Below are 25455 nucleotides of genomic sequence, written 5' to 3'. Positions count from 1 at the left end.
CTGCAGCCACAGACTTAGCCACTAGACGGTACTGTACTCCCAGCTGTAGAGCTCCAGCTCCAGCCTTGGGAGTGCTTGGAACCCTACAGAAATCATAGGTTGGTCACTTTCATGTGGACCCTGTAAACTTAGCATCAGTACATTTTTTAAAGTCTTTGGACCTCCTGGGGGGCGGAGGGGCTTTGCTGCACTCCTGCAGTTTCCCTGCATTCTTTTATATTAATTCTGGTGACGTAACCATCCTAGGGCCACCAGCAGCGGGAAAAACACTTGACAACTGCAGGCCCCACAGGGCATAATGGGGCGCCCCCTCCTGAGATTGTGAGAACCAAATGAGCGGCTCTGTGGCAGCGCTGGGGAGAGCTGCTGCCTGTTTATTTTACTTGCCCTGCAGCCTTCAGATGTTGGGGGCACCTGATGGACTCCTCCAAATGCCCACAGGAGCTGGCAGCTCTTGTGCGCTGGCCACTCCAGCGGCCAGAGTGTTGGATTTGGTCATGGCCACCCGCTCCTCCCAGAAACAGGCAGCAAGGCATACCCACCACACAAGGGGAGAGTGCAGGGTGATGCACCCATCCTCCTCCTGGCTACCTTTGGGGCCAGAGTTGGTATCCCGGGCCCTATCTCCTTCTCTTCTTCCATGGGGAAAGCCCAGTGACAAACCCCCATCGTTGCTGCCACCGGGGGCTTAGACTAGGGGATCCCTGGCCCCTAATCTATAAACTGGCCTATGTGTTGGAGACTCCAGTTCCTTTGGAAACTGGGGTGAGGGCCCAACGCACGCTCCCTCCCAGCATGACAAAAACATTTAAAGATTCTCTGTTTGGTGATCCCAGGGTCCTGGCCCACCGTGGGTGGCTTTAGCAGCTGGGCAGTGGAGCTCCACACACTCTGTGACAGCTTCTGATCTGGGAGGGGGGTTCAAAGGACATCCATTCTGCTGCTAACTCAGGCACTGTTGGGCTGTTTTACCATTTCTTGAACTCATTTTTCTCATGGAGGCAAGCCCTTGCCACCTGGAGCATTCTACTCTGGCCGCCTGGCCTACAAGGTGGCAGACGTTGCAGGGAGCTGGTGCCACTGGCTCCCTACACCAGCCTTCCTACTATTTCTCCTCTGGTGCTTCTCTCCTCCTTGACAAGTCTCCCCAATTACTCCTCAGGGAGTATAGGGGGACCGGTTTCCGTGGTATTGGAGCGAGCCACGCTGGTCCGGGGGGCAAGCATCAGAGTCCTTAGTCCAAATGGATATCAGGGGGTTCCCTCCTTTCAGTTGTCCATGGTTGCCATCTCCAGTCCCAGTGTCCAGCAGAAAATCACAATCAAGAGGTCTTGGACAAGACCTTTTAAGTGGCAGTAGAAGGTTCCAGAAGCTAGGAACCTCTGGTCTATCTTGGGATGTCTCATCACCTCTCTACCCTTGCCTCAAAATTCCTGCACAGCCTGCTGGAACAATTTAAAATGGTATCACCCAGGAGTCACTAGTCACATCTGCTAGGGGGACCTAAACTCTGCCCGTTGCTGAGATTACTACCAGGGCCTTTCCCACAAAATCTTCAAAGAAAGTCCCCTCCTGTGTTTGCTCCAAGCGTCTGGACTCCCTGCTTTGTTCAGGGAGCTTGGGTTGGTCCATCCCTGATACATTGTGACAGCTGAATGATTGATGCAGAAACTTCATCCCCATCCTTTTCCTTCCTAGGAACTGAAAGAAGCACTGCTAATTGCTCCCTTTGTGTGGAAGCCTTTGTTCCTACTCCTGGAGAGAAATGTAATTAACCTGGCATAGCAGTGTGGCAAAAGACTTGGTCTCTGGTCTGAGCCAGAGAAATATCACAATCCTAGATGACCCATCAGCTGTACGAGTATCATTTTGGAAATCTCATCGTTGGGTTTGGCATTCAGTTTCCACCCCAGTTCGATACGTCACTGGTCTCAGTAGGTCAAGTGGAAGCAAAGCTGCACTCTAAAGCAGTCTTCCCTAAAGGTGTATAATGGAGAGGCACTGCAAACAAGACATTAAACCACATTGACTTTTCCTGTGAGTGTGCGCTAACATTATGAGGCCTACTCCAGATCAATATTTAAATCTGAAGAGTTCCCTCTGCGCCAGGCTACCTGTGTGCAGTTAATGGGCTACGCACAACAGGAGATTCCCATGTGCAGCCCTCACACAAATACACATGTGGTCACATGTAACCAGCCAATTGCCCCTTACTCTTGCTATGCCACATTGGACTTATCGTAATAGGTGGACACTGGCAGAAAACATGCACAGCCCATTTACTGTGAATTTACCATGGGTGGGTCACCAGTGGTGGGACTCATCCAAAGTAAAAAGGTCAAAAACCAGGTGATCAAAAAGTGAAACATCCAGGCATATTTGATTGGCAGTTGGGCAATAGAAACTCAATCTAACATGCAAATACAAATGCCACATAAGAATCTCGTGGTAAACAATGCTGCCAAAGTATAAGCTTGTCCTTCCACATCACATGCAACCTTTCTTGCAACAGTGGTCGAGGCCAAATTAAGGTGGCTAAATGTATGTATTTTTGTATTAAATCACAAACCTTGCTTAGCAGTAACGAACTGTCATACATCAAATTGAGATTTACATATTTCCCATAATTACAATTTTAAACATAATGCGATTAAGGACATGATGTATGAAAAGGTAGGTGGCAAATGAAGAGTGCAAATTGCCCACCAACGTTTTGCAACCCGTGTAATATTTTGTAACGAAACTGCCGTGCCTTTCAATCACATCACAACATGAAAAAAATGAGCATCTCATGAATTTAGTAAAACATTCATGTTGGAGGCTACTTGAAAAACCCCTGCGACTGGATGCAAATAAAAGTAGTCCACCATCAATGCATGTCAATTATCTGTGAAAAACGTAATAAAAAATGCAGCAGGTTTCTCTCAAAGGGACAGATGCTACTTAGAAAATACATACATATTTTGACAAGGGCGAAATAGAGGGGAGCATTCAGTGGTCCCCTAATTCCCGAATGCTCTCCCCTGTCCAACCTTCCCTCTCACACAACTCCTGCCTCAAATCATTCCGAAAGGTGAAGTTGCACAGCAGGGGCAGTTTTCCATTTGAGAATCAGTTATTACCCCAACTGCGGGATCGGTAACTAATCAATAGCTTGCAGATGAAACTACAATTGCAAACCACTGAAACATGGCGTTGTGACTTGCCGTTTGGAGTCAATGCCCTTCCTAACTGTGATTTTTAATGAGTCTAAAACCTTTCTGGCGAGTCAGAAAGACTTCCGATTAGCAACAAGTTTGATACCAACACTATGCTTGCAGTTGCAAACTGTGAGATACTGTGAATCGCAGGGTTCAAGGCCACAAACACCTTTTGCACATCTGGCCCAGAGTCATTTGCCCAGAAGCACAAACAGAAGTCAAAAACCATAGCCTGGATTCGAATATTGGCCCTCAGATTGCAAAGTAGACAGCTTAGTTATCAGACCACATTTCCTCTCAAAAAACGTCTGCTTTTTTAAAACACCGTGCGAGAAGCTGATTAACATGGCAGTGTTTTGAAATTCAGAAACGGCTGAGCATTTCCTTTTAGTAAATGTGCACGGTGGTTATTACAATATTTCTGAAAATAACATTTAGGTGTTGTAATTTCTTATGAATCATGCACAAGAGCAAACATTACAAATCCACAGGGCAAAGGCTGTCAAGTGCTCCAGCAGTATAGGACACATACAGAACTATCCAATAAAAAGTCTGCACTTCCATAGCTTGCATTGTTTGGCTACTAGGTTAAAATAAGTGTGCAGTAGTAAAGCGTGTCCCTTATCAGTCTTTAACCCACCACAAGTGAAAAAAAGCCAGAAAGGAAGATAAGGGCAGGAAAACAGTGTCAAAGGGAGAAAAAGCAGGGAGGAAAAAATAAACGGGAAAAAAAGAGATTTACAGAGGCATGAAGTATGTGGTAATAAAAGATAAAGAGGCATGGGGTGGCCTGAAGACTAGACACAGCCTCGGTATTCAGCGTGTTTTTCGGCAGTGTCTGCCGCTGGCTCCTAACAATAACTGAGGCCCTGGTCTTCGTATTATTTTGCAACTTAAGCAAGGAGCGGCACGTTAACTGAATTACTCTGTATATACTTAATGTACCTAATCGTCGCATAACCAATGGAACGTTTCTGGCTGTGCACAGCTCGTCTCACTGTACTTAGCGCCAAGCGCATTTGAGCGCCAGCTCTTAGACACTTGCGGGTCTGGCCAGCTTGTGCTCCCAGGTGCTTGGTTGCTGTCCTGCCATTCTCAACATCAATATTACCACAAAGCAAGCAGTACCACAAATAACTCAGCAGAACACCAATAACGACTAAAGGATGGGAGGTCAGACAAAAGACACGTTCTCCTGGTGAGTAGCATCAAGAGGCGGATCCCTAGGAGATGTCGATGGGATGCAGAGTCATCATTACCGCTGGAGCTTTGTGATGTCATCACTTGAGGTGTTAGCAATACGAAAGACATTTACCTCTAATAAGTCCCTACTGTCTTGAACTGAACATTGATCAGGTGGATTCCTGCTCCAATATATAGGACTTTGCAGGCTGATCATACAACGCTCGCTTCTCAAGTTTATTCGTCCAACTCTATCCCCTTCAGTAGGCACTGGACAAAAATAGTGATCATGGTAGGTCTTAGCAAAATTGTGCAAAATATGACATCTGTATGTATCGTTCATTGCGGCCGTACCTTGGAGCAGGGTTTGACTGGGGCAAAAAAACATAGGCCTGGGCACCAAATTAAAAGTGGCCCCCATTAGCATTCCAGATTGCTATAAAACGCCCCACCTTGACAAATCAACACAGTTTAGAATGTGTAAAGGCACGCTGGATGGGTATTTTACAAGGTATGGGAAACAGCATGCAGTGTGACACTAGTGTTTGTTAAAAAAAAAAATCTAATTATTTTTCTTATCAAGTATCACTCATTTGTTTCTTTTAACTTACTTTATTTTCTTCCTAGTGTTTTTTTCAATAACGTTGCACCCTCAAGCCTCCAGTCTCCTATTTTCTTTTTGTTCCTAATGGGGCCGTCCTGCTCCATGACACAGTTTTAGTGTGTTTTTTTTTTTTAACCTGTTTTTCACTTTTCTTCCTCTTTACGGGTCCTTACTGAAGAAAACCTCAGTCGCTCTCTATTTATTTTCCCTGACTGAGCATTCTTTTACGTTTGTCTCCAACCATAGGCATTGCTCCTTGCCCTTTTTAACTACCTTTTGTTATCTATTTCACACTGAGAAATTGCCCTTTCAAAGAGTTACATTTTGAAATGATAAGTTCGTGGTGTTTATGCAATACCTTAAATTCAAATTATTACACATCTACACACAAAAAAACAATAGTTACGTAATAAAATGACCACCATCTGTATCTTACAAAGGCACCAGGTAAAAATAAAGATATCGCTTTTCGGGACGTAAAGGTGGTACAGATGGCTTCGTCTACCTTACCTCTGGCTGCACAGGAGAGTCCACCGACGGCAGGAGGTCCAGCATGGCAAGCATTGCACCAGGGTGGATAATGACATTCTCCGAACTCTGGGAAGATGACGTATGCTGCCGCGTATCTAGGGCATTCTTAGGTACATGTACAGAGGAAGGCGCAACAGAATGGAAGGCGTGTCTGTGCGAGAAAAAAACGGAGAAAGTAAAATAATGTTCATTAATGCACAGTATAAGAGCTTAAAATATTAACATGTTTCGTCGTTTGTATAAAAAAAAGACACAAGCCTATTAGCCTAGGAAAGGGCTGGAGTCCCGATGTCTGACTCCCTCTCCTCACCGGAACTCACTCACGTTTTAGCGTAAATCTTTCCGTTAAAAACTTAACACTCGGTGCTTTTCTTCACACACGCAGAACAAGCGCGACCCTCACTAGGGTAACAAAATATAAACCGTTTTGTAAAACGTGAGATGAGCCCTAACGAGATTTCACATTTTTTAATTATCAGAAATAAAGTTCAAATGGAGACTCTCCGTCCAATCACATTTTAACAAGAATGTGGTAATATGTGTGAAAATGAGCTCCAATGTCTCCACTATGGCGAACTAACAAAAAAATCTAAGTTGTGTCTCCTTGCTATTTCAGATGCATCAAGGCTGCATTGTGTGCAGCATACACCACAGTCAACCTATGCAAGAGCACAGTCTATAGTCTAAAAAGACGGCATTCAGCAGCTTGATAATTAACTCCTTCTCCTCCACAGATAATGACCACTCTGTCCATCCACCTTGAGAAGCAGCCCGTTGATTTTCTGCCAAGAGTGGGAGTTCTTTATGTCCCATATGGCCAATCCTTACCCACCTGAGTGGGATACCAGTCAGGCATATTTGAAACATCCCAACCTGAATCTGTACATTCTGGATCCAAATACTGGAAAGAGAAATCCACTTTGCCCTCACAAAGTCTGGCTTCTGGTTTAACCTGATGTGCAAGGCAATTCACATTTTGTTCCTTTTAAATGGCCAGCCTGAACTTGTGAATATAGTCTCAAGCAGAGCACCAGGCATACACCTGTGCTCTAAACAGCATAATTGAACTGAGATTCTAGTTGGATTACAGGGATGAAAAGGCTGGTTATAGGGGGGGAGGGGGAAAACAAATCTCATAAAAATGTCCAGAATCTTCCAGGCTGGATAAGGGGAACGATAATCTCAGAGACCAGATATAACTGTTAAATGCTTAAAATCGACATCCCCACCACCAACCAATTTAATTGGGGGAGGTGCAGTATTAGAGATTTCATCCTACCATGACAATACCCATAAAACCTTAAATATACATACTGGGTGTCAGAATATGGATTATGATGGAGAGGACTGAAGACCTGCTGTGCACAGCTCTAAATAGCTATTCTCCGAATGTGAATCAATTGTTTATTGTCCACAGGACTGATCAAGATATCCTACATTTACATACACCCCTACTTATTATGGGGCGTAACTTTCATTTGGTACAAGGAACATTTCTATGAAAATAGAGTCTTGGTAATGCCCTAGACATAACAAAGGACAAATAAGTGGTACAAATCAGCGGCAGCCACCTCAATTCTCAAGGGGTGGTGGTGGGGAGGGGTCTGGCTGGAGAGGGAGGGGCAGTAGATGGGAGGAGGGGCCTCAGAGGGAATACAAAATAACTTACCTCTTTCCGTCGCCGCTGCCACCCCACCAAATGCCACCTCGATCCTCTTCTGGTGTACCAGAAGTCACTACTGGGACACCATCACAGGCTCCCCAGCAATCCTGGTGCTACTTTCATGCAAAACCTTGCATGAAAGCAGCACCACGATTGGTCTGAGTGGCAGCAACTGCTTCTTAGACACAGCTCTAGGGTCTATGCAGTTTCTCCAGCCCGGCTGTTGAATACAGCCAGGCTGGAGAAACCTAAGTGCGCATGTGTGTTTGGCCAGCCTCAGACGGCTGGCCAAACACTTGCACATTTAATGCACGCCCCCCCTCTTCCACCTTCCCACCTACTGTGGCCCAGCCCAGCCCCTCCCTGCACTGCTGTGCCAGAAGCAAAAAAAATAAAACGATAGAAAACTATTGTTTTATTTTTCTACTTCTGGAACAGCCAGTGGGGCGACGCTCCCTTGCATAGCGAAGGAACCACCCCTGGTAGAAATAATAAAATAAGAGAATATCTGCCATATGCAAACCCTGGTGTATTTGATAAAGAAAACTTTATTTTCTTTATCAAAAACACAAGGAATTTCCGAAATCATCAGCAGAGACTATGGACTCTAGGCACCTACGAATATTTTGTTTGAATGAGTTATTAATTGCTGCCAACAAGTGCTGCACACAAATGTTTTTTTCTAATACTTACAAACATTGCAGTCGATATTTTAGTGAAGTGAATGACTCTTGTGACCTTAAATAGAGGTAGTTATCAAAGGTAGTGGCTTAACCACTTGGATAAAACTTTATATGGAACTCACCATATAAAACTTTATAAGCACTATTTACGTTCCTGACATACTACTCGAAATAATACAAGCAAACATTGAAAATGAACTAGCTTGTGTTAAATGTGCAGGGTGCTCTAGGTACCTTACAACGCTTAGTATAAAAAAAAAAAAATTAAATGAAAGGACTTTACTACATTATATTTTTGCATAAACTGTTGGATGCATCTCTAATTCTCTCATATTTTGCGGTTTACACCTTTTGGTTGTAGAGTAATCAGTAGCAAGTAATTAAGGGTACTTTGTTCTTTGATACACCATACATCCTTCACTTCCTGAAACTGAAGACATTGGCTCCTACAGCAAACATAGAATGGGTTGGAATGACACCAAGAAAAGAGTAAATACAACAGCCAGTAAGTAGTGTCGGAAATGACTGTTGCTTGTTAAAACACACAACAGAGAGAAATTCCACACACCATTTTTCTACAGAAAGAGAAAACTCCCTTGGTTAAACCTTGGACAGGAATTAGACTATTAGTCTGCCCTTCAAAGCCCCACATTGCACTCATCCGTGTCCCACCCCTGTTTCGGGATAAAACACACAATACTCCAAAAAATAAAAACAAGAAAACCAAATAACAGAACAAAGTGCCACCCTTGACAATCACGTGCTCTAATAACACAGAGAAAATCCTCCGTGCTAACACAACTTGATATTGTGATCTAGAACGTTGTCCATTCCTTTCTGGCTAGAATCCTGCTCATTTCAATCACCTTTCAAGCTAAGAGAAGTGCCTTCGCTCCTCTTCTTCTATAATAATCTCCTAGGTAAGGATCTCACATCAGAATGCAGAGTGGCACTGTAAAGTTTAAGCACTTTTGGAACAACTTCTGAGCGTATGTCAATTACAGATACTCCTTCAGCGTATCCCAAATAGCTTATTTACAAACCCACCCTTGATAACAAATATGCTGTGGCTCTCTCATTCAACAACTTCTCAAGAAAAAAAAATAATCACCTCAACAACGCAGAAGTAAAGTGAGCAACCACAGAAAACTGTTGGTTCCTTCTCTGGAACATCTTTCTTACTTCAAGGAATTAGTTTGTTAGTTATCAATTAACCTACAACTTTCACTGGAAGACAGAACAAAATTGCAGCTGTCAGCGCCCTGTTGTTTTAACCCAGCCCCCAGGATTGGGGGCATCTAGCCTACTTCCATTCAACCCATTGTCCTGTCTCCTACCCTTTAGCAGCGTCCACTTGACACATATTTAAGCTTTATTGCCTGTAGCGTGGTGCAGTTGTAACACAGGCAAGGGTCAATAAAGAGAAGGAGGTAATTTACAAGTGTTGCTGATATGCACTTAAGGACAGTAGGCTATTAGCACTCCTCAGACACCCAGCCCAAAAAAGGAAGAGCTGCAATTCAGAGGGGATTTGAGATGCGTCTGTGTCTTCTTCATGTTACTCTCCTCAGAACCCTTGCCCCCACCTCAAAGGTCCACACAAAGTTCCTAAAAACACGGTCGACGCTGTTCCTTCACAGTATGCCAGCAACACCCCTCGAGGCAGAGAGGCAAAAGTAAACTCAAGCAATGCAGAAAAATTAAGATGTTCTGTTAGTTTTGGATGTCCTACTGTTTTGTAGCACTCAGGCTTCAGTGTAGCAAGAGGCGGAGAAAGCATACCAAGAAAGTAAGTGGGAAACAGTTTTCCTTTGACAGGCAAACAGGGCAGGATAGAAAATACTGGCACTTTATAGGAAAAGGGAAATAGCTTCACAAAACTTCAGGGGCAGCACCATAAGGCGAGGTATTACCTGCAAATTATGTTATTTGCCTGCCGATCTTCAAAGGATCCATTCAGTGAGAATAAACATTTCCTTCTACATTGACTGTCTCCGGCACTATTTTTCTAACTTCATGTTTTCATCCCCAATCCACTTCCTAGTAGACTACCAGGGCATATGAATTCTTCATCAGTCTGCAGTTGCCACCCTAGAAGAGACCTAACTTGCTTCAGAATCAAATACTTCCCCCTAGCTGTCTTGTAAAGAAACCTCGGGGCAAACAAAAAAAAAAACTTGCAAACCACGTCCACAGGCTTCAAAGTTTGACTTCAGTGGGACGCAAATTATTACCAGCTTTAAACCTAGAACAGAAGTGAAGAGTAAACAAAGGGCCAATAGGCATTTGAGTATGTCTACACAAGGACGTTCACAACCATGCATATACTTTCTTTGCTGTCAGCACAACTAGTCACACGCTGGCATGTGTGTGCACTCCATCTCCTCTACATTAGCAACCTTTTCCTTCAACCCCTTCTTCTCAGCGTTACACCTCCATTGGGAAAGAAATGCCCATGCCCGCCACCTGGTTTACAATTTGTATTAAGCTAGGATCACAGTTAAAATTGAAATAAAAAAATATTTTACATCATTTACAGTGGTTACAGGAACAAACGCAGCAGCTACCTCCAAAATCTGGTCCCACATCACATTCCAACTAGGAACCTTTGAACAATGGACACGCCAGTTAGCCGTCATTATGTATTCAAACATCAAAACATGGAGACAGGTCCTCTGGTGTTCAGGGCCCTAAACCCTGTATTACATTGTCCCTATCCTAAGAGCAAATCCAGAACTGCTATAGTTTGAAAACTGAAGAGTGAACTCTCCATCAATGAATTTGACCACATGTATATACAGGGACTGTGACAGAGTAATGCTGACTAGGGTTGTTTCACCTCCCATTAGTTTGGACATTAACTCCTTTCTCTACACCTATCCTTGGACACTAGTCTTCCTTTTAGTGATCTATCCTATCCACCAGTCTATGTGTTTGGCACTTAACAAAACTCCTCCATAAATAAATGGCCTAAATCGAAGCCTAGCCCTACCCCAAGGCCTTTCTTTAACCCGACCCGTAACCCCAACTCCAGCATTACCCATAACCACTCCACAACACTAAGATTTTACATTGTCCTAATATATAAAAATGTGTTTTGAAACATTATGGCCCTCATAATGAACACGGCGGTGGAAACCGCCACGTTCATGCTGGCGGTCTTTCTAGCGACCGCCAGCTCCCCCTGAACTCCACCGGCCGTATTGTGAACATTCCTTTGGGCCGGCGGGCGGAAGCATTGTTTCCGCCCGCCGGCCCAGAGGAATGCCTGGCCGGGACATTGACGGCGGCTCCACATGGAGCCACCGCCAATGCCTCTGTGAGGTGAGTGCAACTGCACCCATCGCGCAGATCACTGCCCGAAAATCGGGCAGTGACATGCGTGATGGGGCACTGCAGTGCCCCTGCACTGCCCATGCCAAGTGCATGGGCAGTGCAGGGACCCCCAGGGGTGCACCGATGCACCACCTCCGCCAGCCTTTCCCTGGCGGGGAAACCTGCCAGGGAAAGGCTGGAGGCTTAGGGATATTGATTCTGACCGCCAACAGGCTGCCTGATATGGTTCATTATGTGGCGCTGTGGCCGCCATGTTCAAAATGACCACCTTTGTCTTCAAAGTCAAAGATTTTAAACTTATAGTTTTTCAAACTGATTTTTTTTACTTTTGTTCTTTCTTTCCATTTCTGACTTTTGGCCTGAAGGTATGCCAAATAGGACTACACTACTACTCACAAATAAAACTTGTAAAGTCAAATTACTATACACATAACTCATACTTTGTGATGTCTTTCATTCAGTTTGATCGGATAAGCAGAATGATTTTCAAAGAAAATCAGCTACCTCCAAGGCATGACACTGGAATGATAAAGTGATATTAGAGAAGGTGAAATCAATACAACTGCATTAATGTGTAACAAACAAATGGTGTTTGGTTAATAAGAATTAACTCTTTAAGTAGGCATTCCGATGGATACTTTTAACTGCAGGTTGCTCACCTTTAGAATATTCCCCAGGTACCAGACTGGAACCAGATGTTTTTTGTAGCTGTGCTCCTTACGCTATGGTGATGTGAGGCTCCGCATTGGTGATGTCTGGCTCAGCGTTTGCTTTGTTCTGCTTACATAGCAACACAGCAGAGGTGCACATAAGCAACACTCCTGCGCACAGATCTCAGTTCCTTTCGTTCCATGCCTTGAAACATGCTCTGCTCCCTTTTTCATCAGTTTTGACGAGCTTTCAAACTGAAATCCAGTATGCAAGGAAACAATGTTCCCATCTATATTTACTGGGCTCAAACCATGCTCTGACTGTCAAAAACAGATATCCATAACGAACACACACAAAGTGTGCCTTTGGTGTTTGGGCTCTGGGCACAACTTCCAAGATGTGCAACATGGGTGCCCTCATGTACTCAAAGGTAATTCAGGACCCTGAAGGGAAGCTATATGTCAAACAACAAGTTATGAACCTTGTGTAAATCCCACTCCAAGTCGAGTACGGAGACTCTTTCCCACTCTCAAAACTGATCCTGAAATAGGTCTTTTTCAGGAAAAGTCGATCTCCAAATCAAAGAGGAAACATAAGGTGAACTGTGACTTGATTCCCGTTTGATTCAGACAATGTTCCCTCACTGCTGCTTAGAGGCTCCATCATCTTTTTGGTTCAGTTTCTGACCAGAGTTCAACACAACCTGGAAAGGGTTATTACTCATGCTATTTCCTTGTGCTGATGAAGAATGGAGGACTTTGTTCTATTTTATATCTTCAACTTCTGAATGTCTTCCTGTTGAATGACAAATTCAAAATGCTCACAGTGACCCAGATTCTGTTTGCCATGGTTCCAGGGCACTGGATTGTAATCTTGGACTTGCAGGGCGTGTACTTTCATGTGCTCTTTTTGCAGTCCCACAGACATTTCATGTGGTTCAAGGATAGCCAAGAGCATTTCCAGGTTGCAGTACACCTCTTTGGCCTTACAAATGTCCCACAGGTCTTCACAGAAGTGATGGTGGTGGTGGCAGCACATCTTCGGAGTTTGGGGATACCAGCTTTCCCCGCCTCGATGACTAGTTGGTGAAAGTGGGCTTGCCACAGTTACACATGGCCCACCTCCAGACAACACTGAACCTCCTAGTGTTGTTGGGGTTCTTAATCAATGAGCTAAAGTTACACCTGACACCTTTGCAGGGGTGCGGTCTTGGACTTTGTGCAGTTCGTGGCCTTTCCTCAAGTACAACAAGTTGAGGACATTCTGTATACAATCCAGTTGTTTCAGCCTCAGTCCTGGATCTCTGCGAGAGCAGCTTTCTGGATTTTTGGTCTGCTGGTCTCTTTCATCTGGTTTGTTTGCTTCACTAGGTGGAATATGCAGGCTCTGCTGTGGGTCTCAGCACTGAGGAAACCTGCTACATATCATTCAGGTTTCGCTGGGACTACACAAGATCTGCAGTGGTGGTTGCTCGACCATAAGCTGACCTTCAGTGGCCACTCTCCCTTCCCCCAACCAGACCTGGTGGTGCTGACGGATGTGTTATCGCTGGTTGGGAAGATTTTCTAGAAGTGGAGATCAGATGACTAAGGTCTCTGGCATGAACCTACCTTCATCCTAATCTGTTGGAGTGACAGGACATTCACCTGGCATTGGAGGCCTTCTGGCAGGCCATTAAGCAGATGCTAGTACAGGTTCCGACAGAAAACACCAAGAAAATGTGGTACTGCAACAAGCAGTGTGGTACAGGTTCTTGGGTCCTGTGTCATGAGGCTCTGTGGCTGTGAAGGTGGTTGCAACATGAGAGCATCTCCCTAACTGTGACCAACCTTGCTGGATCCTTAAACACCAGGGTAGACAAGCTCAGTCAGTGGTACATGGATGATCACAAATTGAGTCTGCAAAGGGCATTTTCCCATACTGGTGAGAACTCTAGCTTGATCTTTTCGCCTCCCTTGAGAATGCACAGGGTGTATGTTTTTGCTAGTTCAAGTTTCTGTGGAAGTTCTCCCCAAGGAGATGCATTTTAACTGGGATGGAACACCTGAACCCTCCAGTATCTCTCCCCACCTCTGCCCCTCCAGCTCAAAGCTCTGAATAAAAACAGGAATTACTAACCCAAGTAATCCTAGTGGCCCCAGAATGGGCCAGGAAAGTGGTACATGGACCTTCTGAGCATCTGCCCTGCAATCAGGCTACCACTTCAGAAATATTTTCTGTTGTAGAGGAAGGGAAGGGTTCTCCACCCGAATCTGCATAACCTACATCTCCATATGTGGGGCCTGAGCAGCAGTCAACGGCATTTGACTTCCTAAGCAAAGTTGTGGATATTATACTGGCTGACAGACACTTCCTCAAAGTCTGTTAACGCTGGGCACTGGGACAAATGTGTGGCCAGGCATGGAGTCCGCAGCCAAGCAGTAAGATACTTAATTTGTTTTGTCTTCAGGCCAGCAAGGCCTTGTCATGGGCACTACTAAAATTTATCTACCCTTTTGGCTTCTGTGTGTTTACCAAATCAACTGTCCTTGTTCAAATCACCATTTGTGATGTGGTTTATTAAAGATTTAATACAGATGTTCCTTTCCAAACCGTTTGTGATGCCACAGGAGAATCTTAATGTGGTCCTGACATTTCTCATGTTTATTCCCTTAAAGCCTAAACACAGATGCTCGCTTTGTTTTCTGACAGGAAAAACTGTCTTCCTCGTCTCAATCACTTCAGTTTGTCGTATAAGTGGGCTCCAGGCTCTTTCGGTGTAGCTGTCCCACACACCATCTTTTTTTCAGAGCCTCTTGGAACCAGGGAGGCCTTCTTGCCTAAGTCGGCAGTTTCTCTGTTCTGCCTCACTCCTCGATAGAAGATGGGAGACTCGGTCGGCTGGACCACAAAAGAGTTTTAAGCTTTTACATATGCTCTTTATGGTGGATACTCTAATAGTAGATTCCTGACTGCCTTCCCACATGCCTGTTCTGTGGAGTGGTCTCCTTTTTCCATCTAGTAAGAGCTTGAGTTGGAGATCTGCACACAGGCACATCAAATTGTTTTTTGCCACATCCAAAGGTGCGGAAAGAGTCCAGAAAGAAACTGACTGGCTTATCTGCCCCATCACATCAAAAGGCAGAAAAACACCAATAATGAGAAGCAAAATGTCATCTAGCGGCACCCGGGAGTGCTGCTATTAAAAACATACAGATCCAGTTGCGCGCCTGAGGAATATTCTAAATGAGAAGAATTTGCGGTAGATGTATCCACCAGAAAGAGTGCCACCAAAGGTAAGTAACTTATTATTCTAAGGGCACAGCACAACATAAGACAGCAGAAATTAACCAAAACAATTTAGTTTACAGTGCAAGCAGCAATGTCTTTATTAATGAACATTTGCAAATAATGATACTGTACGAAACAAATGAAAATCTTAGCATCCAATGCAAGTTTTAATGCAGTGTTGGACCAATGCCCACAGCCGTAGAAATATACGTATTTAGGCAACATGTTAAATTTTTGGGAGACCAAAATATAAACTATTACACATTCAGTCTAATGAAATCAGGTATTGGCTTCAAAGGATGGGCTAGAATCAATGCTATGTTAGAAATGACAGGGGCCTTCCAAAAAAGTTTCAGTCTCTCTACGTGTGTGCCCTTTTGTACTCAAGACATTTCATTTGCTATACAAGTATTAAAATGGTGAATGTTATTATCAGGCCTCAGAAAAGCTCTGTTGCTACAAATATTTAGAAATACTTGTTTTTTTTAACTGATGTGATGACTAATAATATTTTAGGAGATTTTAGAACCAATCAATTGAATTAGGTATCTCTGCATGGTGTTAATTGACTATTGTTAAATAAGGTTTGTTTTGATGTCAGTTGTGTATGACCATTCTTGGCATATAGCGAACATATAAGAAAGCTGACTTTACGCTAGACAACCTACAACAGTCCTACAAAAGCACAAGCCAAAAAAAAAAAATATGGTTGACAGGCATGTAGGAAGTTAAATTAAAATTATTTGTTGATAGTTTGATTGTGACTGAAACTAACATTCTAGAACCTTATTTCATAGGAAAATTACACTCCACACAGATTTAGACAAGTAACAAAAATGTTGTTGTAATTACTTGCGTTAAGACAATTATATCATTAGCAATTCTATCCCTTATGGCCCGTCTCTGCCATTACAGAAGATGATCAACCTTATGAAATCAGTCACTCTCCACCCCCAAAAGAAGCAGTCCAGACAAACTGGTAGACCAAATCTCACAAGCACCAAACAATAAGTGATCAGATATGGATCAAAAACCTTTGTAAAGGCATTTTGTTCTATAAATTAACCAAGTGGTGTCTAGCATAGGTCCAGATGCATGCCACATATTTTGGCCATCAATGACTATAGATCTGACCTTGATTTAAATTCACTGTATGTAAGTGTATATTACCTGGATACCCTGAAAGTCTGACATAGATGCCCCAGGCGGGGATAATAGGGATCCCATGCCCCCGTGAGGATGGGTGCAACCACTTACTACACCCTCTTGCAGGTGGAACTCTGCCCCCTATCTAAAGAGTGGCGACTGCCAGGTTCACTATGAAAACGGAAGCAGCTGTTCCGTCTTTTACTGAATGCACTGCACCAGGGATGTTGAAACTTTGTAGCTGCCTTCGGGGCTACACATTAATAATAATAGGGGCCACTGTTCCACTCTGTGCCAGAAACACCTTCAGAAAGGTGCACCTGGCACAAACCAGGACAGTGCGCATGTTCTATATTTAGAGTACTGGTATGTATGCAGTTAAAGTCTGATGTACCAGATACCATAGTAAACATGTTTGCACGTGTTCTACCATGCTAACTTATTCTGGATTCACAATCTATGCATTATTCTGCCATTTGCTAGTTGGGTCAGGAATTGTACCTACATACGTAAATTACTTCTTTGGGCATCAGCTTTTGGCAAAGTGAGTACACATGTGAAATAGTGATATTAGTAAATGATATTGTGGTAATTATTTTAATGAAGTCTTGTGACACCTTACAGTATACAGGTCAGTTGTCAGAGCAATCGAAAACATTGGCACCTAATGGTAAATTGTTATTAATCTCTGTTCTTTCTTTTTGTGAAAAGACATTCTGTATTTTTGAGGGTTGCTTTCTGAAGCATTCACCACCACTACAGCGTTTTGTAAATATACAAGGGGTTTCTCGGTTGCATTCATTGGGCTGATTCTGCCACATACATACAGAGAATGACCAAGCAAATGAACATGACACCAACACCATACACTATGGCAAAGTCTAGGACAACTGAACAAACTCTCTAACCCAACACAATAATAAACCAGGAGTTCAAAAGTAAATGAGACAACACAGAGCCAAAGATTTTGTAGATAAAATGAAGAACAAGTATTGGCAAGGTCAATAGTTTTCGCCTATGCAACATTTTTAGCTTTGTTATTCTTTTATATTATGCTTGTGTAAAGCACTTCAATCCCTGGGAGGCAACGAGGCAGCCACGATAAAGAGCGACCTGTGTCTCTGGGGCATGCATGCAGTCAGATGCGCGCATGTTCCGGGATCCGGTGGCTAGCACATATACCTTTCTGTGCACGTGAGGGGTGCACTGAGCAGGACCTATAACACAAACAGGCCGGTGAAAGGCATTTTGACGGACTAGAATAATTAAATGTGAAGGCAACGAAAGTGCTGGAATAAAGTGTTCACTTTGCAGTTTGTTGTTTTTGTGTCACGTTTACATGTCTGAGTTACCCACTAACTACTGTTCTATTGACTAGTGTATTTAGTCTGTTCTTTTGTGTGAAAGAGGAACACACACGAAACCAATCCGTTCATTATATATGGAAACAGGTTCAGATAAGTAGTATGACTATGTGAAGGTGAGGACTGTCGGCTGCTGAAGCAAACCACAGAGATAAACAAGCATTTGCAAAGCAATGGGTCTCACTTTGCTCGAGTTAGAGCTATTAACGCCGTAAATTCTTAACTGAAATTGACAATGAAAAGTTGACATAAGCTAGCACATTCAAAGCTCCACGGACGCCAAGAGCACGAAGGAGACACACAAAAGGAAAAAGAAGTTCGCTCGCAGTCAAAGGTATCAGCAAATTAACAATTATCCATGTAACAGGGTGGATGGCCAAGTCGGTAACAAAACTGCCCAAACGAGGGATAAAATGTAAAGCAATTGCCAATGATAACAAAGGATTTTGGAAAGGTAATCCCATGAATGAGTGATAGTGATGGGCATGCGTGACTTGAAGAAACCCCTAGCTCACAATTCAGTTACTCCACTCAAGCATAGGGTGACCACCCGTCAGTACATTTCACGGACTTTCCCGGTAATTTCGCCCTGCCCTCCGTTGTCCGTGATGAAAGGCTTAATGGACAGCATTTGTCTGTAATTTTAGCCTTTCACCATAAGGACAACGGACAGCAGGGTGAAATTACAGGCAGATCAGTTGCCCCAGCTGGGTTGAAAGGCAGGGAAGTCTTTTGTGCTCTGAGGGAGGGACAGGCAGATAAGAAACAGGCCTTCTTGCCAGGGGGTCCCCTTCCCTAAAGAAATGCAAATGTGCGTAACTGGAAAATCTGCAAATGCAAAGGGGCTTGAAAACCTGCACTGACTTTAATCAAAAGAGTCACTTGAAGCTTTCTGATGACAAATATATTTTCTTTTAGATAGGTACAGTAATGGTGTTCCAAGGTGAGCTGTGAAGTGTGTGGTTTTAATGGAGTGTTATAAAAAAAAATATTAGTACTAGGTATAAACTGTACATTATTCAAATCTGTATTTGAGAAGCACTTTTTAAAAAATGTAAACGAAATGTATTTGCACATTTTGTAGCAGCCTTTATTATGATGTAATTGTATTTATATAGCCCTTACTACCCCTGATGAGGCGTCAAATGCATCTTTAAAATAAGGACTTACACATTCCAAGTTCTTTCAGGGTCCTCGGTACCTCATAGCAGTAACAAACATTGGCAAAGCCAATAGGTCTCGCCTACGCAAGAGTTATTGACTTTGCCAATGTGTTGAAGCCATGTTAATCACCAGATTGGCTACTGTTCAGCATGGCTAAAAGTTAGTGGCATGACTTAGCGGCACTCCATGGTGTGGAGTAAAGTGGCATAGGAGCAGTGGTGTAGAGTACAAATTCTTAGAGTGCAATGATTTAGAGCTCAGTGGCATAGAGTGGTGTGGGACAGAGTAGAGTGGACTAGAGTGCAGTGGAGTAGAGTGGACTAGAGTGCAGTGGAGTAGAGTGGACTAGAGAGCAGTAGTGTAGAGTAGACTTGCGTGGCATAGAGTGGAGTAGCGTTGAGTGGTGCAGTGCAGTGTAGACTACAGTGCTGTAAACTGCAGTTGCGTAGAGTGGAGTGATGCAGAATAGAGTGCAGTGGCGTAGAGTGCAGTAGTATAGAGTAGATTGGTGTACAGTACAGTGGTGGAGAGTGCAAAGTAGAGTGTCAGTGCAGTGATGTGGAGTAGAGCGGCACAGAGCAGTGGCGTACAGTGCAGTGCAGTTGTTTAGAGTGCATTGGCGCAGAGTGCAGTGGCACAGAGTGGCATGGGGTAGAGTAGCATAGAGTGCAGTGGAGTAGAGAGGCATACAATAAAGTGTCAGAGAGTGCAGTAATACAGAGTGGTGCAGTGTCAGAGTGCAGAGTAGACTCATGTGGCATAGAGTTTAGTGGTGGAGAGCGGAGTATCGTAGAGTAGTGCAGAGTACGTAGAGTGCAGTGATACACAGTGCAGTGGCATACAATACAGTAGTACAGAGTAGAGTGGTGTAGATTGCAGTGTTGCAGAGTAGAGTCAGTGCAAGTGGTGTAGAGTGGTACAGAGAACAGTGGCATAGAGTACAGTGGTGCAAAGTAGAGTGCAGTGGCATATAGTGCAGTTGTTTAGAGTGCACTGGCGTAGAGTGCAGTGGCATAGAGTGGCATGGGGCAGAGTAGGGTGGCATAGAGTGCAGTGGAATGGAGTGTATTGGTGCAGAATGTAATAGTACAGGGAAGAGTGGTGTAGAGTATAATGGCGGCCAGTGCAGTGTTGCAGAGTGGAGTGCATTGAACAAGAGTACAGTGGTCAGAGTGGCGTAGAGTGCAGTGGCATAGAATAGATTGTTTCAGAGTAGAGTGCACTTGCATAGAGTGGAGATGTGCAGGGTAGAGTGCAGTGGCAAATAATTCAGTGGCACAGAGTGGTTTCACAGTAGAGTGAAGTGGCTTAGAGTGGAGAGGGGCATAGTAGAGTGGAGTTGCATAGAGTGGCATAGTGTGATGGCATAGAGTAAAGTGGTGTAGAGTGCCGTGGCACAGAGTGCAGAGGTGCAGAGTAAATTAGAGTGACGTACAGTATATTGATGAAGAGTTCAGGGGCATAGAGTTGAATGTTACAGAATAAAGTGCACTAGCATAGAGTGTATTAGCCTAGAGTGCAGTGGCATATAGTGCAGTGTTGCAGCGTGGCACCCAGTGGAGTTGTGCGGACTAGATTGCTGTCGCTTAGCCTGGAGTGGTATAGCATGCAGAGGTGCCGAGTGCAGTGGTGGAGCATAATGTGCATTCGCATAGAGCAGAGTGGTACAGAGTAGAGTAGAGGCATAGTGTGAAGTAGCATAGAGTGCAGTGGCATAATGTGGAGTGGTTCAGAATGGAGAAGAGGGCAGTGGCATGGAGTGGTGTAATGTGGAGTGATACAGAGCAGGGTGCAGTGGTGTGGAGTGCAGCAGAGTGGACTGGAGTATGCATGGTGTGGTAAAACATTGCCATTACAGACAACACACTTTTGATTGAAATGACCATCACAATTGCACAGACATACAGTTTTTCAAATCAAACTATACTGTGCACAGATGATGATGTGTGGAACTTGCATCGCCTAATGCAATGATTTGTTTTAATCATAAAAAGGTATTTGTTTCCAGCACAGTTCAGAATTAACAAAAATGTGCTTTATTTGTACTCCCAATTCTGATATATTCTGAAGTTTATTTAAATGTTGTCATGTGATAGAAAACACTCTTTCCTAACCCCAGTATCCCGCAAGATTGTTGCATAAACGGTAGTGCAGGAGCAGAGGGTTTCTTCGTTTCAGTGAGTTTACAGGTTCTAGCAAGGCAAGAGAAAGCGGTGTATCATAACCCTGGATGGTGATCCGTAGAATGGTCGGTAGGAAACAATGAGCAGTGCATTAAGCCTTCCTTAAAAGTCTTTACTTATAAACCCCATCTCATGCAGGGAGGTTGGCAGAAAGCCAGGGAGACACCCATTGAGTCTGTGCAGCTGAATAATAGCATTTTAAGTCCAGAAGGCCTAATCCACCCGCAGTCACGGGTAGCTTCAGAGTGGAAAGTGCTACCCGACTGCACTGCGGTGACCAAATCACATGTGTGGCATGTCTGAAGGAGGAATGAAGGATGAGCATGGGAAGGTTTGCAAAATAATACTAGCATTGGGGTAGCACACCATCTTCACTAGTGCCACGTGGCCCACTACAAAAAGCAGAAGACCAAAAAGTAAACTGGAATTGGAGGGACCGGGACGCTCTTCTGAGATGTCCATCCTGCAAGTCAGTGGGAGAATGGTAGATATTAATCACTGGGTATCAAAAGGTAACTGGTTCCCAGTTCAATCTGAGATCTAATTGTATATAAAGGGGAAAACAGTGCCATATGTTTAAGAAACACTAATTACATTTACCATTTTTACATTTTGTTTGTGCAATTTACATCCCAAATATTTGGAAGATTCTATGTGTACTTGACACTTCGGGATAACCCAGATCACTAGTTTGGCTTTTGCTCAATTTCAAAACCATTTAAAAACATGGACAAAGCAGGCAATTGCCTTGCACAACCTTACAAGGGGTCTGGCCCCTGCTCACGCTTCACAAGCATTAACAGTGGACCATTGCACCAGAAGAGTTTGCCAAGGTGGATGGGTGTGGCTTGTTCAACCACTTGACAGTGCCTCTTCTGTTTCTCTCCTGTGTGCAGAGACAACTCCCCAGGTACCCTATACCTTTCGATAGTCTTGGTAGACCCATCCTGTCTGATTTTAGGAATTGTCCCACCTTGTTCTTCTCTGCCTTATTTATCCAGTTCTTAGCAACAACCCTCTGAATCACTTGCCATGGATCTCCCATTTCATCTCGAATTCATCATCCTCTTTTATTATCTTTGATTGGTATTCTGGGCTCCCATTTCTGAGATAAATGTAGAGTCCCAGGCATACACTCTAGTGCTGTGGGACTACAGACAAGTTATGGGTACCTCACATCCTGACATTGGATGTGAGACTGTCGCCCACACCATCTGCCCTGCCTCATAAAATTTGTTTTAGGTTGAAAGTCCATGGGCGGTTGGGGTGAGCCAGATGTTTTTGTTCAATTTGTTTAAACTAGCATAAGGTTAGTTACCTTAATTTTTTCACAAACTGTTTGCCAGAGGTTTTAAAATGTTCAGAAACAATCAAAATTTTCTGTTACTTTCTGTTCAAGAAAGATTGGGTAGATTTTGGTAGGGGTGATGGCCTTGACACAGTGCTGAAGGGCATTAATTTACTATTGAACAAGGACGTTATGTGACACCTGAATGTAGCATACCAGGAGGCCATCACAAAAAGACCACAGTGAATAAATAGTTCTATGTTAAAAATGAGTAAATAAATGCCCTGACAACATAGTGAGGCATGGCCTTTCTTGGCTGTGTCTGTAAAAATGACGTTTGTTCTTTAATTTTTGTCCTGAATTTTGACCCTTTGTCCTGAATTTTTGTCCTGAATTTTTTACAGTCCTGTCTAGAATTTGCCTCAATGCCAGGTGGTCAATCTACTCTAGCAACATTGGGTGAGGGGTGGTGTCTCTCGCGAGAACTCCATGCCTGCTAATATTATGAATAACATTAAACTCTGCAGTGTCCTCTCGTTTCTCCATTCTCCTATTCTGCTGGATTTCACCCCCTTCCCAGTTTAAACTTTAAAGCCTCTGCCCTTGTCTTTTCATGCCCCTCCCATTGTCTGTAATCGCCACCATACTGTGGTTCCCCGCTACTAATTAGCCCACTGTAGGACAGTCGAGATAGCCGCGTTGTAAACTGTGGCACTGTTATCAAAAGCTTGAGATCAGGGCTTCTAAGTGGCCACACTGCCACTTGCTCAAACAAGTCCTTCGTAGAGCTCCAGGGGCCACTGGGCTGCTCAGGAGCCCATTTCCCTATCAGGTTTTCAGTTTTATTCTTGTTTACCCGGATTCACTACATGACTGTGCCTGTCTAGGCTGTTTGTGAGTGTATTTAAGCACTTCAATGCCTTGTTAGGGATAGTAAGTGCTACATAAATACAATTACAATTCTCTGCTTTCAGCACCCCAACCTGCTTGGAGGTTGAGCGTTGACCCAAGAACTCACTAAGGTTACATAATATTCTTGATGTGCACTTCAGATCTGCTCACCTAACTCCTTATGTGGACCTTGAAAGTGGACTCAGTGCTCCAGATGCGCACCTTGGGACTGCGCACATCACAAATGGACAAAATACATTAGGTAGCCTCTACAGTAATACACAGGATGAGGACCTATAAGGTGGCACTGTGCTCCCAAACAGGCACAACACTGCCCATGTGCACTGCCAAGACAGGCACTGCATTTCAGATGTTTCCTGAGGCTGGACACAATAGTCTAGATGCGGGTGACAGAGCTGGATTAAATAGTCCACCTAAAAATATACGCAACAGCCCACACGTTGGCCCTTGAAATATTATCCCAGTGGAAGGCTCTTGAATATTGTGTAAAGTGTAACAAATCCCCCCCCCCTTCTCATATTTGTGAACAGCAACAGGCTTCATACTTTCCGAATAGTTCTGACAAGCGCGGACCCTTACTGATGTCAGCACATATATTGTGTCATGATATACAATACATATTTTAGGTTTTAAGTGGTAATAAACCATGCATATAGTGCACACCACAAAGTGAAGCACCTCCAACCGCTGTAACATACTGTATAGCTATCTCAGTAGCTTTCATATTCCCCTCCCCTAAAGGTAGAAAGGCTCAGTCGATCCTGCTGGAACTTGAACTGTATACTGCGGGTCCCTTATATTGCCAAAGCAGATGCTAAACCCATTGAGCTATTTTACCTTTTTGCACACTTGCGCTAGGTCGAAATAACTATGCCACTCAGGACGGGTTACAAATTGGAATAAGTCTTTAGTCAGGTATTGTTTTTCAAACTTACACTAGCGACCAAGGATGTAAGTTAAAGGTAAAACTTCGAAAAACAAAAAAGTAAAATAAAAAGATAATCAAAAAGGTAAGAAAGTAAAATCCCCAAGACATAAAAGAATTTTAAAAGTGTAAGTAAAAAAGTGTCTCTCACTCCTCTACCGAACTCTTAACCACCTTCCAGGCATGACTACAAACAAAACACTCTCACCTGAAAGACACTTCATACATAAGTGCAAAATTAGATATAGAAACAATCTGGATTAGGAGCAAGCCCCATAGGGGAATTAGGGTCGCCCTCCTCAGCTCCATGATGGCTTTGCTTCGAGACAACTGTCTCCAGTGCCGCCAACACAGGCTGCTAAAAGTTCTCTTGTGCAGCTCTTCTTTGTAAGTAGAGGTTGTGGGGGTAGGGTGGTTGCCCCACTGCCGACTAAGGGGCTCTTACACACAAGCAACCAACAAACACCCTTCTTCTGAAGAGTCCAACTATCCATCTTAATTAATGTCTAAAGAGAAAATCAACATCTTAAGCGCCATGTCGATCTTCTATGTGCTGTAGTAAGGGCAGCCGGGTCTAATGAGGCACTACAGATCGATCCCAAAGGCCCAGACAAACATCTGAGATGTTGAGGGCTGGTCGGGACTCCTCCCTGAGCCGCTGGAAGAGACATCTCTTGTTTTATTTTTGTTTTTTTAATTCCTCAAAATCTGACACAGAAAATTGTGTGTGTTATTGTAAAATAACCCTCTTAAGAGGGAAATTAAAAGACTTGTTTGTACGTTGTTGGGAAACTGCCACATGACAGACAGGCGCTGGTGTGATCTTGAACAAGGGGTTACTAATATGTAGACGTACCGCAGGTGGAAAAGAAAGTAAAAATAAAAGTTTGTCAAAAGCATGGGGCCAGCCGCTAGCCACCGCCGGAAACAGTACTTCATCCAAGCACCACGGAACAGCTGAAGCCGAGGAAAGAAGACAGGAAATGATATGAGAAGCTGCTGCTGACCAGTGACAAGCAGAAAAACGAGTGACCAGCAAAGCTACCATTGGTAAGCAATGTGTGGCCAGGCTTAAAACCCTTTTTATTAGGATTTTATTTATCACAATAGATTTCGCAAGCACGTGCAGGCAAAACCTAAAAAGTGCCATTATTAGAACAGGGTTTCTAGTATTGCTGAAACCTCCTCAAACAACGCATATTCCGCCCTAACAAACATGCAGCACATATATTCTGGAATAAAGCCCAGAGTAGTTATCAAACAAGGTTTGTGTGACAAATGCAAAATAAGCTCTACAATAACACAACAGCTGTGGCACAATTCCGACAAGAATGGGAACTGGCACCCATCCAT

General features: G+C 43.8%; 1 protein-coding gene across 3 annotated transcripts in view; it reads right to left on the bottom strand.

Moving 5' to 3' along the window:
- The window catches only part of WDFY3 (WD repeat and FYVE domain containing 3), a 1200521-nt gene that overhangs the window by 697076 nt on the left and 477990 nt on the right, over nucleotides 1-25455 (bottom strand). For all 3 annotated transcript variants that reach the window (XM_069236246.1, XM_069236255.1, XM_069236264.1), the window contains one exon: nucleotides 5497-5668. In XM_069236246.1, coding sequence (XP_069092347.1) covers nucleotides 5497-5668 — 172 coding nt within the window. The remainder of the gene's footprint in view (nucleotides 1-5496; nucleotides 5669-25455) is intronic.

Source organism: Pleurodeles waltl, chromosome 1_2 (assembly GCF_031143425.1).
Source record: "Pleurodeles waltl isolate 20211129_DDA chromosome 1_2, aPleWal1.hap1.20221129, whole genome shotgun sequence".
NCBI lineage: Eukaryota > Metazoa > Chordata > Amphibia > Caudata > Salamandridae > Pleurodeles > Pleurodeles waltl.
Note: the sequence above shows the minus strand (reverse complement) of the source record. Positions and strands in the feature narration are given on the sequence as shown.